This window comes from Equus quagga, unplaced genomic scaffold, assembly GCF_021613505.1.
Source record: "Equus quagga isolate Etosha38 unplaced genomic scaffold, UCLA_HA_Equagga_1.0 146_RagTag, whole genome shotgun sequence".
NCBI classification, from domain to species: domain Eukaryota; kingdom Metazoa; phylum Chordata; class Mammalia; order Perissodactyla; family Equidae; genus Equus; species Equus quagga.
The window spans coordinates 10,727,009-10,741,938 of record NW_025796728.1 but is presented as its reverse complement, the minus strand read 5'-3'; the positions used below and the strand labels follow the sequence as shown (position 1 = coordinate 10,741,938).

The window sequence follows — 14,930 nt, the reverse complement described above, 5'->3', positions numbered from 1 at the left end:
TCAAAAATCCCATTTAATCCAGGCCTGGTTCTCAGCTCTAAGAAACAACATGCTAAATCAACTCAAAATAAGATTTTAATAGCACATCACAATGTACATAGATATTTACATTTAAAAACAAGTCTCACCCTTCGATACCCAAGTGTGGTAGTATTGCTTCAAGCACAGCTAACAGGCATGTCCAAAAGTTATTCTGGGGCACAGGGTCTTTCTAGTGACCCTCAAATCACAACCCATAGATGTCTCCTCTGCTTTTGGGTACAGCTGGGCCCCATGAGAAGCACATTTTGAAAGAAAAATAAGCAGATAAATGGGCTAACATTTTCTCCAACCGTATTATTTCATCAACAAAATTCTTCAACTATTTAACTTTCAGTGAAGTTAATGTGGTAGCCCTTATTTAATTGTGTCTACGTCCGATTCTTCTTTTCCTCTAATGTCCTTAAAAACTTACTTTTTACATCCATTTCTTGGTGCAAAGTAATGTGTATACAATTATTTGGGTATTCCATAAATCTACAAGTGTGGTTTATAGACTTTTCCTTGGCTGGATCTTCCTCCATGATTGCTGACCTTCTAGTGTGGGTTTTTGGATCACAGGTAAGGTTATATTCCTCAATGTGGTCAACTGTAGGAGTTACAGTGAAGTTAAAATGTTGACAAGGTGAATGAAAATCATTTGTCTTCCCTTCCATTGATCCTTTCATGATAAGAACTAGGAAGAAATTAAGAAAATGTTATTCACAAAATAGTAATACACGGTAAGAAAACATATACAACTCAGAACTAAGTCTCCTCCCTCCTATACAGAAAAGTAGAAACAAGAAGTTACCTACACTAAAAATAATGATTAAAGGGCTTACATTTTTTAAGATTGTGAAAACCATAGAACCAGAGCATCTCAAAGAAAATACAGACATTTCCCTGGTGACTTGTGGGACAGATTGTATTCCCCCAAATTGTCGATAATATTTCCCATTTCATATTATCCTAGTTTACTAGGGCTGCTGTCACAAAGTACCATAAACTAGGTGGCTTTAAGAAGAAAAATGTATTGTCTCACAGTTCCAGAGGCTAGTTATTCCAGATTAAGGTATTGACAAGTTTGCTTCCTTCTGAGGACTATGAGGGGAGGATTGATTCCATGCCTCTTCTCTAGCTTCTGGTGGTTTCCTGGTAATCTTTGGCATTCCTTGACTTACAGAAGCATCACCCTGATCTCTGCCTTCATCCTCACGTGACTTTCTCTCTGTCTCCATGTCTGTGTCCACATTTCCCCTTTTCGTAAGGGTACCAGTCATGCTAAATTATGAGCCCACCCTACTCCAGTATGACCTCACCTTAACTAATTACATCTGCAAAGACCCTATTTCCAAATAATATCACATTCTGGAGATACTGGAGGTTGGGACTTCAATATAATTCAATCCATAACACACATGTTAACCTAACACTTTGCCACTGCCCATAAATAGATAGAGTCTAATATCTTTCCACTTGAATCTGGGTGGGAAGGGTTGTGACTTGCTTGTAACCAATCAAGTGCAGAGGAAGTGACACTGAATGGACGAGGCCAGAAAAGGTCAAGCAATTTCTGCCTTGTTCTTTGGAGCATTAATATTGGAGCCTTGAACAACTATGAGTTCAACAACTCAAGGCCACCATGCTGTGAAGGAGACCAAATTAGCCCAAGTAGAGAGACCACATAGGAAAACTCTGAGACTACATTAAAAGAGAGATGCCCACCTGCCTCTAGCCCCTCTTGCCCCCTCCATTTTAGTTCCAGTAACTGTCTAACTCCAATAGCATGAAATGCTCCAAGCCAGAAATGCCCAGTTATGCTCATTCTGAAACCCTGACCCACCAAAAAAAAAAAAAAGAAGTGATAAAATGATTGCTGTTGTTTTAAGCCACTGAGTTTTGGGATGATTTGTTACACAGCCATAGCAACTGGGATAACTTATCACTGAACTGCTTTTGCTTTTCAAGGAGGCAGAGAAGTAGCATCTGTGAGCTACCAACTCTTAACACATTTCCTCATTCTCTATTATCATAAAGGTATCTTTCCCAATTTGCTTTCTAGTGAATTTGACCCAGAACCCTGCAATAGTCACAGCACTACTTGAATAAGAAGAGAAGAAAAGACGTATCTATATTGCTCTTCATCTAAAGTCAACGCCAAGAAATCTTGGTCCCATTCAGAAAGAAGGGAAAAAATGCCAATATAGAGCAATACAGGAAGCAGTCTTGCTAAATAAGTGTAAGCAATAAATCAGATGTTTGGCCTTGAGGCCACTAGTATATTTTATGACTGTAAATGAATAATTTTTCAAAGATCGATTTGGTTTAATCAAAAAATTGATTCAATTTAATTAAATAATAGATACTGACCTCATAATAAATGCAAGGTTCAGTTAGGCACTACAGATAATACATATTCTTCTATTTGTTCATTCATTCATTAAACAAATATTTACTGAATGCCTAATGTCAGACATTATTCTAAGATATAGAAATATAATAGTGAACAAAGACAAAGTCCTTGCCATCAAGAGCCTCATTGGATAGGTAGCCAAGTGAAAAGACAATTGTATACCATGGATAAATGTTAGGCAGGAGTAATTACAAATGCATCAAAGATTCAATGACTCCTTGGAAAATCAAAGTGTGATTTTACTATGAGAACCTGCTAGTTTACTTTGATTTTTTTTTTTAAGGAAGATTAGCCCTGAGCTAACATCTGCTGCAAATCCTCCTCTTTTTGCTGAGGAAGACTGGCCCTGAGCTAACATCTGTGCCTATCTTCCTCTACTTTGTATGTGGATCGCCTGCCCCAGCATGGCTTGACAAACGGTGCCTACATCCGCACCCAGGAACCGAACCGGGGAACCCCAGGCCGCCAAAGCAGAGCACGTGAATTTAACCTCTTAGCCACCGGGCTGGCCTCTACTTAGAATATTTTTAATTCACTTTTTTCAGTTCATTTTTTTAAAATTCAATATCTTTGAAGACAGCATGTTAAATAATCCTTTACCCATCAAAGGTATATGAATTACAGTGGCACTTTGATGTATTTTGAGAATACATATTGTGTTTTTGATAAATCAAAGTAAACCAAGAATGAGTGATATCCCAAAGCTTTGTGCATCACTCATCAAGAGCCACACCACCAGGAGTTCCAGTGCCACTGGACTTGAAATTGGAATATATCATTAATACTTTTTTTAACAGAATAAAGTCATTTATCCTTAATAAATTTTATTCTTACTTTCCCTTTTCACGTACCTTTTGATGTTTGTTCCTGAGAAATAAAATCCATATCTCCTTTAGACTCACAAACCAAACATGAGGAGCACATTTGAAATTCACTCGTGAAGTCCTGGCAAATCCTGGTGAAGTTTTGAAAGTTGGTGTGATTTAGAAAGATTCCCATAATAGTCTGAGTTTCCCTTAGTGGTTGTAGGAAAGTCACGAAGGACAAGTTCACGGAGGAGAGTGAATAGGTGAGATTAGTTTGTAAACACCCTTCCAGACATGATAGCTTCAAGATGTTTCCTATAAAGAAAAAAAAAGAAAACTTTCTTTACTGTGAAATTCTGAGTTTTGGGCATTCAGATAAATACACAGTAAGCTCACAGTTTTTCTGAGGCAAATTCAGTACATTTCAGCTTATCAGTGACAAGACTTTGTTCTTACATGAATTAACAATACCTACTCCATTGAAATATTTCTTTTTAAAATTTGCCAACATTCCCTATTAATTTCCAAAGAACAGAAGTCCTTCTAGAGCAGTGCTCGGAAACCCTAGCATTTTAGCCATTCTCTCTTCTGGAAAAGTTTTAATGGACAACCCTTAGGTTCCCCTGAATCTATCTCTTCCAAAATAGAGGTTCAAGTCAACTGCAAGGAGTTGAACAAGGAAGGGCAAACTTGAACAGTTTCTCTGTTTTAGTTTTTGAGGGCTGCTGTAGTAAATAACTACGACCTTGGTGGTTTAAAGCAAGAGAAATTTATTCTCATGCAATTCCAGAGGCGAGAAGTTCAACACTAGTTTTACTGGTTTGAAATCTAGGTGTCTACAGGACCACGCTCCCTCTGAAGGCCCTAGGGAAGAATCTGTTCCTTGTCCCTCTTCCAACTTTTGGTGGCTGCTGGCATTCCTTGACTTGTGGCTACACGATCATTTGCCTTCTACTCTTGTCTCTGTCTTCTACTCTTCTGCCTGTGTCAAATCTCCCACTGCCTCTCTCTTATAAGGACACTTGTGATTGGATTAAGAGCCCACCAGAATAATGCAAGATAATCTCCCCATCTCAAGATCCTTAACTGAATCACAGCTGTAGAGACCGTTTTTCCTCACAAGGTAACATTTACAGGTTCCAGGGGTTAGCACCTGATATCTTTGGGTGGCCATTAGTCAACCTACCTGGACCTCCAAAGATGCAATTTAACAGGGTGACATCATAACTTTTATTTTTGTCTGAAGGCAAACATCAGGTATGGAAATGATGGTATAATAGAAAGAACACTGAGTTCAAAACAAAAGACAAAGACTCTAGTGCTATATCTGCCATTAGCCAAGATGCTTGGACAATTAGTCTCTGTGAGTGTTATCTTCTCATCAGCAAAAGAGAGATAATAATTCTAGACCCTGCTAACCTCATGGGATTCTGGCAGCATCAAGTGTTATAGTGCATATGAAAATACTTTGGAAATTGGTACAAATGTGTATTATTTAAAATGCAAACCCATATTCCAAAGTAAAACTTCAAAATTCATGCTTCATTTAGGATAGCATTATCTATGATTTAATCCACACAAGTAATTAAAGCTGACCATATAAAACTTGGGAATCTCTATTTAACAGTATTGATCACCTAAGGAAGACGTAACTTCTCTTTCAGACATTCCCAGTCTGGCAGGCATTTGCTAGTATGAGGAAATAACTGGCATGCTCAATTTCACCTTTATGTCTTTCTTTACTATCTCTCATATAATCATATAGGGCAAAACGTATTATTGAAAGTTTCTAAATAATGTAGAACACAATGAAAGAATTACTTCATTTTTTGGAATGATTACTCCTAGTCATAGATTTTGGTTCAAACTTAAAAGAAAATCAAGCTATTGATTTATATTAAAGCATGTTTTTTACTTGTGGAGTTTGTACTGTAATAGCAATTCCATAAGTGTTTCACTTACTGATGATAATATTTTTATTATTTAGCAAATTAAAGGCTTGCTTCCCAGCCCTCTACACTTGAAATAGCTTCTGTAATAACTGACATGTGATTTCCAGCTATAAAAACACTTCATACTTGAGTTGCTATAAAGGTTTTTTTGCAGGAGGAAATGGTATTTTACTCAAATACACAATTTTATAATGTCTTAATATATTTATAAATAAAATTGTAATCAAATTGTAACTGATTTTTAAAAATAATAATAATGTCCCAGGAAAGAGACAGAAATGTACCATCTGACAGAAGTCTATAATCTATAGCTTTTTTATATTACTAAAACACATGAAAAAGTTCTTGCCATCTCTCCATTTTCCTCACTGGCATTTTTCATCTTATGAAATTTTAAACTCCTCGAATTTATATTCCTATTATATGACCAGCAAAGGAGATAAAGAAATTTTTATGTGAACGTTGCAATCTTCTTATCCAAAAAGTGACCAACTGGGCTTTATGGAATTGATGCGATGTCCTCTATATTTAGCTAAGAGGTCATTTTATGATGGCTTTTAAACCTTAGTTTTAAAGAATTCAATTGAAAAAGAAATAAATAGAGGACATATCCTTCCCTGGCATAATTTTAAGAAGTAAATGAATTCTACTCAATCATTGTTGTTATCAGGTGAGCTATATTCTCATCTCCATAAATAAGGATTTATGAATTTAACTATGCCATTAATATTGCTAGGAGTCAGACATCTGAATTCTCACTCCCAGAGATAGAAATGCATTCCAGAATTACTCCAGTACTAAAACTGCCATCTCTCAGAGTAAGTTTATAAAATACTAAATAGAATTAGGAAAATACATTACAGTATAGGACAAATGCCCAATTCAGCTATTTTTTCTTTTTAAAAAAAGCAAAGAACAAGACTAAAGAAACATCAACTATCTTTATTTTCTTTTTACACTTTTATTATAAAAATATACCACACATAAGCATATACGAAATACATTGTGCCAGTTAAAGAATAATAAAAATAAGCAAACACCCATGTATCTAGCACCCAATTAAAAAACAGGATATCATCAACATCTCTGAAGCACCTTATCCCTTTCCATTCCTACACACTCCTTCTTTCCCACAGGTTAACCAGTCATGAATTTTGTGTTTATTATTCCTTTTCTTTATCTTAGAGCCTTTTCAAAATGTACATATTCTCAAATAACATTGTTTCATTTAACATAGTTTAGAAATGTATGCACAGGTATGGAATATACTGTATTATCGTCTATGACTTGCCTTTTTTGCTTAATATGTTTTAGTCATGTTGCTGCAAATAATCGTAGCTAATTACCTGTGATATCCTTTTGAATGAATATACCACAACTTATTCATTCATTCTTCTGACAGTGAACATTTGGGTTGTTTCTATTTTTGCTGTTATGAATAATGCTGCTATGAACTGTAACTCTCATACGTTGCTGGTGGGAATGTAAAATAGTACAACCACTTTGGAAAATAGATTTTTTATTTTCTTTAAGTTAAACATATATTTAGCATATGACCCAACAATTCTACTCCTAGGAATTTACACAAGAGAAATAAAAACATATGTCCACACAAATACCTGTACATGAATTTTCACGGCAGCTTTTTATTCATAATAGCCAAGAACTGGAAACAATCCAAATGTCCAACAACTGGTGAATCTATAAACAATTCCTGACATACCCATATAATGGAGTACTACTCAGCCACACAAAGGAAGAAAATACTAATATGAACAACAACATGGATGAATCTCAAATACATTATGCCAAGGGAAAGAAGCCAGATAGATACAAGTGACTACATACTGTGATCCCATTTATACGAAATCCTAGAAAATAGAAAACTATATTGACAGTGGGAGGAGAGCTCTTCTGCAAAGGAAAAAGAGGAAGCTTTGGGGAGTGTTGGAAAGTTTTATATTTTGATTGTGGTGGTAGTTACCTTGGTATAAACATTTGTCAAACCTGGAACTATACACTTAAAATGGGATCATTTTATTATAAGTAAATTATATGTCAATAAACTTTTTGGGTTTTGTTTGTTTGTTTTTTGCTGAGGAAGATTGGCCCTGAACTAACATCTGTGCCCACCTGCCTCTATTTTGTATGTGGGACACTGCCACAGCATGGCTTGATGAAAAGTGTGTAGGTCCATGCCCAGGATCCAAATCTGCCAACCCTGGGCCACCGAAGCAGAGCACACAAACTTAACCACTACACCATCAGGCAGGCCCCAGTAAAGTTTATTTTTAAATAATGTTCCTATGAATGTTCATGAACATGTCCCCTGGTACACAAATACAGAAGTTTCTCTAGCATACACACTGAGCGAAATTGCAGGGTATTCAGTATGTGCATCTTTGATTTTACTAGAAAATGCCAAATTATTTTACTAAGTGGTTGTACCAATTTATACTCTTACCTGCAATATATAAAGGTTCCCATTGACACATTCCTTGGCCAGTGCTTTTCAAGTTTTGCCAATTTGATGAGTGTTAAATAGAATCTCATCATGGTGTAAAGTGTATTTCCTAGTTTTCCTTACTTTTCCTTTTTCTGTTAGGTTGTTTGTCTTTTCTTATTAATGTTTAGGAGTTCTTTAAACTTTCTGTTTAAAAATGTAAGAAGTTCTTTAAATATTCTGTTTACAATTTTAAGAAGTTCTTTAAATTTTTTATCAAGGTATTGTCTCACAGTTTGTACCTTGTCTGTTCATTTTTACTATGTTCTTTTTGTTAAAAGGAAGTATTTAATTTGAATGTAGTGAATTTATCAATCATTTCTTTACAATTTGTACTTTGCGTCTGGTTTAAGAAACCCTTCTCCCTTAAAGTTTAAAAGATCTTCTCCTACATTTTCTTCTAAAAGTTTTAAAGTTTTGCCTGTTACATTTAAATTCTTAATCTATCTCAAATTGTGCACAGTGTGAGTTAGGAAACCAAATTTACTTTTTCCATATGGATAATCAATTGTACTAGCATTTATTGAGTAATCTGTCTTTCCCTCATTATCTGTAATAACACCTCTGTCATATATCAAGCATCCATGTAGGTATAAGTATGTTTCTGGGTTCTCAATTTTGTTCCATCAGTCCATTTATCCATCTTTCCAAAGATCATACTGACTTAATTACTTCTGCTTTGTATAAAAGCTTTTATATCTGATAAGAAAAGTCCCCTCATCTTGTTCATTTTCTTTGGGAGTGTCTTACTATTCTTGTCCTTTTGCTCTTTCTGATAAATTTTAGAATCAGCTTGTTGAGTTTGATGAAGAATCCAGTTGTAATTCTTAATTGAATCTCAAAATCAGCTGGAGGAGAAAGACATGACACTGAGTTCCTCCTCTCACTCCTTTCTTCCTTTCTTTCTGTTTATATAGGTTTTCCCTGATATCTTTCAATAAAGTTTCCAAATTCTCTCCATTATGGCCCCATACATCTTTTGTTAGATTTTTCTCCTAGGTATCTTACTTTTTATTGCTATTATCAATAGCATCTTTTAAGAAATATGTTTTCTCTTTATTTCCACATAAGAGTATGTGGAAATACAATTGATTTTTTTTCTTTTTTTTTGAGGAAAATTAGCCCTGAGTTACCATCTGCCACCAATCCTCCTCTTTCTGCCGAGGAAGACTGGCCCTGAGCTAATATCCATGCCCATCTTCCTCCTCTTTATATGTGGGACGCCTGCCACAGCATGGCTTGACAAGTGGTGCATAGGTCTGCACCCAGGATCCGAACAAGTGAACCCCAGGCCACGGAAGCAGAATGTGCAAACCTCACCGCTGTGCTACCAGGCAGGCCCCCAATTGACTTTTGAATATCTCATTCTTGCCACTTTATAAGCTTCCTTATTAATTTTCATTTTTTCCTATAAGTATTTTGGACTTTCTATGCAGATATGCATATTGACTACAAATAATGAAAACTTTATACCTTACACCTTTTATTTCTTCTACTTGTCTTATTGTACTGACTTGGATCTCCAGCACCATGATGAACAGAAGTGTTGAAAGTGGGCATCCATGCTTGCTCCTGATCTTAAGAAGAATACTTATAATGTTTTGTCACTGACGATGATATTTCATACCACCATTTTTAAATAGCCTGTATCAGCTTAAGGAAGTTCTCTCCTACTCCTAGTTTGCTAAAAGTTTTTCATTATAAGCGCTGTTGAATATAACTGAATGCTCTTTCAATAACTATTGAGATGATTAGATGGCACTTCTTCTTTAATCTGTTAATACAGTGAATTATATTGTTAGATTTTCTAATGCTAACTCAATCTTGCATTCCAGGAATAAATCTAATTTGATCATTTTTATACATTGCTGCAATCAGATTCTTAATGTTTTGCCTAAAAGTTTTTATCTATGTTTCTAAATGAGAGTGGCCTGTAAATTTTTCTTTTTTATACAGTCTTTGTTGTCTTTGGATACCAAGATATGCTAGTCTTAAAAAATAAATTAGAAAATGTTCCCCCTTTTCTATTTTCTGAAAAGGTTTATTATAAAATTGAATTTATCTCTTCAATCCATTTCTTGAAAGTTTGTCAGAACTTGCATGTAAAATCATCTGAACCTAGTGTTTCTTTCAGGGAAAATTAAATCATTGGCTCAATTTCTTTAATTATTGTACAACTCTTTGGATCTTCCATTTCCTCCCAAGTTTTGGTAAGCTATATTTTTCTAGAAATGTGTCCATATGTTTTAAATTTACTAACTTAAAGCTATTTATAATAATCTCTCATTACATTTTTAATTTCTGTTATGTCCCTTTTTCATTCCTAACACTAGTTACTTGCATCTTCTCATTTTTTGATTATTAAGTTTTGGTAGGCAGAATATCGGCCTCCCGAAGATATCCACATCGTAATTCCCAGAATTGTGAATATGTTACATTACATGGCAAAGAGAAATTAAGACAGAAGACAGAATTAAGATTGCTGATGAACTGATCTTAAAATAGGTAAATTACCCTGGATTATCCAGGTGGGCCTAACGTAATCACAATATAGAAGATGGTGGCAGAAGCATCTGTGACAGAGTAATACCACGTGAGAAAGTCTCAACAGGCCATTGCTGGCTTGGAAGATGGAAGAACGCCACAAGCCAAGGAATGCAGGCAGCTTCCAGAAGCTGGAAAAGAAAAGAAAATAGATTTTCACCTAGAACCTTCAGAAAGGAATACAGCCCTACTAAGAAGTTGATTTTAGCCCCGTGAGACCTCTGTTGGACTTCTACCTACAGAAATATAAGATAGTAAGTTTGTGTTGGTTTAAGCTACTAAGTTTGTGGTCATTTGTAAAGCAGCCATAAGAAACTAACACATTAATCATTGCAGAAGTTTGTCCATTTAATTACTCTTTCCAAAGAACCAATTTTTTACTTTATTGACCCTTTCGATTGTGTCTTTTAATTTCATTGACTTTTGCTCTTGTCTTCATTATTTCCTGCCTTCTACTTTCCTTGGGTTTATCTCACTGCTCTTCTGCTATCTCATGTATAAGCTTTGAAAGCTATACATTTTCTTCTAAATACCTACTATTTTTGTAGCATCCCACAAGTTTAAATAGATATCATTTTCATCATTATTCAGTTGTTACTATTTTCTAATTTCCACTATGACTTCTTCTCAAATGTGGGTTATTTAAAAGTGAATTTTTTACATTTCCAAATACATTGTTTGGTTTTAGTTTTCTTTTTGTTATTAGATTCTAACTTAATCACACTTAGTTAGATACATATATTAAAGATCGTTTGAAATTTATTGAGGCTTGCTTTTATGCCCTGGTAGGTGGTGAATTTTTATTAGTGTTCCATAAGTTCCTGAAAGAATGTGTATTCCCAAATGTTGAGTTCAGTATTCTAAATATGTCCATTAGATAAAACTAGTTGTTTGAATTGTTTGAATCATCTATATTCCTATTCTTTGTTCATTTGATTATATTTTATACTGAGAAATATGTTTAGAATCTCCCACTGTAATAATGGATTTATAAATGTCTCTTTTAAGCTATCTTATTAGGGACATTCTGATTTGGAATTGATAGGTATTCCTGTGAATGGAATCTTTCCTCTGTATATACTGACCTTCTTTACTGCTAGTGATGTGTTTGATCTTACAATCTTACGTTAATGCAATGATACGTGCTTTCTTCAGTTACTATTTCCTCCCTATATTTTTCTCATTCTTTTACTGTTATGTTTATTCCCTAATGCTTTAGAGAGATCTCTTTTAAAGGTCATATTGCTTGAAATTGTTTTTTCTTCCAGTCTGATAATTTTTTGTCTTTTTACCTGAATAGATTTGCCTATTTACATTTACTGGGATCATTGATATATTTAGATTTAAATATACCATATTATCTAGTGATTTCTATTTGTCCCACTTTCCCTATTACCTTTCTTGCTGTCTATTGAATTGATTTAGAGGGGTTTTTTTCTCATTTCATTGTTTTTCCCTTTAGTTATTTGAAGGTTAGACACTATATTTCTATTATTTTAGTAAGTCTTAACATGCATCTTAACAAAGTCTAAATTCAATCCATAGTCTTACCCTCTCTCAAACAATATAAGAATCTAAGAATACTGTACTCTGATCACATCATTCCTGACTTAAATGATATTTTTGTATAGCATTTTAATTCTCTTGTTTCTTCATTGACACATAAATTAGTAGGGTTTTCTTTACAGTTCATATTTTCCAGATTTATTTAGGTTTACTCAAATGTCTATAATTATTATTGGAGTTTTTCTCCTGTCATTTCTTCTTGCATCTCTGGCCTTTCTTCTGGATTATATTCTTTCTCCTGAAGTTACTTCTCTAAAAGTTCCTTCACTGAGGATCTGCTGATTATAAACTCTCTGCTTTGTTCAACTGAAAATGTACATTTCACCAATTCTACACTGACCGTAATTTCACCCCAGAACTTTGCAGCCATTATTCCATTGCCTTCTGATTTTCATTGTTGCTTTCAAGAAGGGAGCTGTCAGCTTAATTATTGTTCCTTTGAAAATAATATGCCTTTATCTCTGGTTATTTTTAAAGATCTCTTTAGTTTTCACGTTCTACATAATTTCTTATTTATTCTGTTTGGGATTTGTTGGGTTTCCTGAACCTCAGGCTTCGTGTCTTTCATCACTCTGTAAAATTCTCAGCCACATCTCTTCAAATATTGCCTTTTTCCCATTCTATCTCTTCTCTCCTTTTGCGCCTTTTATTAGAAATATCGCCCTTTGTTCTCTATGTCTCTCAACCTCTGTTTCATATTTTCTACTTCTCCAGCTCTCTGAAATATGCTCTTGATAATTGCTTCAGATCTATATTCCAGTTCATCGTTATTCAGTTGTGTCTAATCTGTTTATTCTATTCCTCGTGTTTCTACTTCAAGTTATTATATTTTCGTAATTAGAATTTCCAGTTGGTTCTTTTTCAAATCTGCATGGTTATTTTTAATAATCTTGTTTCTTATTCATATTTTTGATATTATTTTTTATTTATTGAAACAAATTGAAAACTTACTTTATATTATATCTTGTAATTCCAATGTCTGAATTCTTTAGAGATCTGATTCTGCTATTTGTTGCTTCTGTTGACTCTTGCCTGTTGAGTCTTTATGTGTTTTATGATTTTTATAGTATCTCAGGCTCCTTAGAATTTTACTCAGGAAATATTTGAGATCTGGGTTGAAAATGTTTTCCTCCAGAGAGGATTGGTATTTGCCTCTACTTGGTGTCTAATGGTACCACTAACTCAAAACCACTTTAAATTAAATTCTTGGGTTGGGCTTTTCTCACCTCACAGAAAATGACCCTCAATATCCAAATTAAGTCCAGCTTATCTTCCCAAACTCTCAAGGGGGATTTTTTCTTTTCTCTATCCAGAGCCTAGGTGGAGGCAGACAGATTTCCTTATAGCCAGACAGATTTTATCCTTAATTACTCTTTCATGAAGCGTGGCACCTTTTCCAACCCAGCCTAAGGCTCTGGCTTGTGTCCCCCTATGTGAGGCTCAATGCAACTGAGACCCCAGGCCACCAAGAATTGGTAGATATTCCAGAGATGACCAATACATTCGCTCTTGCTAATCCACCTAGATTTGTAATTTCTAGCTGTTTTCAACATTTGAGGAGTTTTCTTGTTTTCTTATAAGTTCAACTATGTATTTTTAATCTGTCTTAGCTCACAGTTTTAGATATTTTATTCCAGGAATGTGTCTCAAGGTTTGATTGCAAGAACAGAAGTCACACCTATCTGTTGACCTTTAAAAATGATAAGTGGGAATTTATAATAAAACCTTCATGTTTGACAGACAATAGGAACTCCAGAAAATACTCTACGTCAAGTCATATTTTCCCAATACCTAAGCTATTCCTCTGTTAACTAGTTGTCAGGGAACTTTGGAAGAAGCATGAGATTTTTCTCAAACAATATGTATTTTAAGTGTTATTGCTTCAACATAGTAAATGTAAACTAGAGAAAATAAGAAATTTTGCCACTAAAAACATAGCTAGTATAACCACTTTGAAGAAGCATTTGGCAGTTTCTTATAAAATTAAATATACTCAGCTATTCCACTGCTAGTTACCCGATAGAATGAAAATATATGTTCACATAAAGACTCGTACAAGAATGTTCATAGCAGCATATTTATAATAACCGAAAACTGGAAACAACCCATGGCTGAATGGACAAATGTGGCATATTTGTACAATGGACTATTTAGCAATAAAAAGATAGGAACTACTGATGCACTTAATAACGTAGATGAATCTCAAAAACATTATGCTTAGCTAAAGGAGACAGACCAGAAGTAGATACTGTGTGATGACTCCATTTATATGAAGTATAAGAAGGGACAAGACTAAACTATGGTGACACAGGTCAGAAACCTCCCTTGGGGTTGGGAGGAGATTTGGCAGGAAAGGGCAGGAGAAATCATTCTGGGAGTGATGAAAATCTGTGTCTTGTGTCAGGTGGTAATTACACAGGTACATACAACTGTCAAAATTCACCGAACTAGCACTTAAGATCTTTCCATTTTATTGTGTGTAAATTATGCCTTCAAAAAAAATAACCAAACCAAAGCAAACATAGCCAATTGTTTCTAAAGATGTTTCATCATTATTGGATATTCTGTAGTATAATTCAGCAACTGAAAAATATTAGCTGCCAGGATAGGGGAGAGCTTTTGGTTTAGCGGCCTAATTTACAGAGACATTGGTTAACCTATGTTGTTTTCCTTTGGTTACAGATCCGCCTCTTTAACAACTGGCATAGACTCAAAAGAGTATCAATTTCAATAGTAACAATTCAAACAATTATATTTCCATTGTGGGTCCAATAGTTGAAGCTTCTCTGCTAATATTGAGTGGGAAAGGGAAAAAAAAGAAAAGATCATGTCGTGCACAGATGATGCATCCATGACATTAACCAGGTCAGAAACAGAAGAGTCTAGAGAAGAAATGGATTTATTCATAGAACATTTGGGGAAGGCAATAAAAATATTTTCTGGGGACCAAGGGCAAAATTTTGAGTTACTTTTAACTTATGATAGTAGTATATGAACTACAGATTTGGAACATAAGAGACGTCTGGCTTTACTTGTCAAAAAACTGGAAATAAGTGCACATTATGAAATTCTTCATGGGAAAAAAAGGGTAGGAAAATGACTTAGGGTAAAGAGATACATATCTT

The 14,930-nt window shown here is 34.6% G+C and overlaps 1 protein-coding gene across 2 annotated transcripts in view; it reads right to left on the bottom strand.

Moving 5' to 3' along the window:
- Positions 1 to 14,930, bottom strand: part of LOC124232967 (transmembrane protein 156-like) — a 40,179-nt gene that overhangs the window by 19,985 nt on the left and 5,264 nt on the right. For both annotated transcript variants that reach the window (XM_046649942.1, XM_046649943.1), the window contains exons 2-3: positions 3,286 to 3,555; positions 455 to 715 (exon numbers count right to left, since the gene is read on the bottom strand). In XM_046649942.1, coding sequence (XP_046505898.1) covers positions 455 to 715; positions 3,286 to 3,555 — 531 coding nt within the window. The remainder of the gene's footprint in view (positions 1 to 454; positions 716 to 3,285; positions 3,556 to 14,930) is intronic.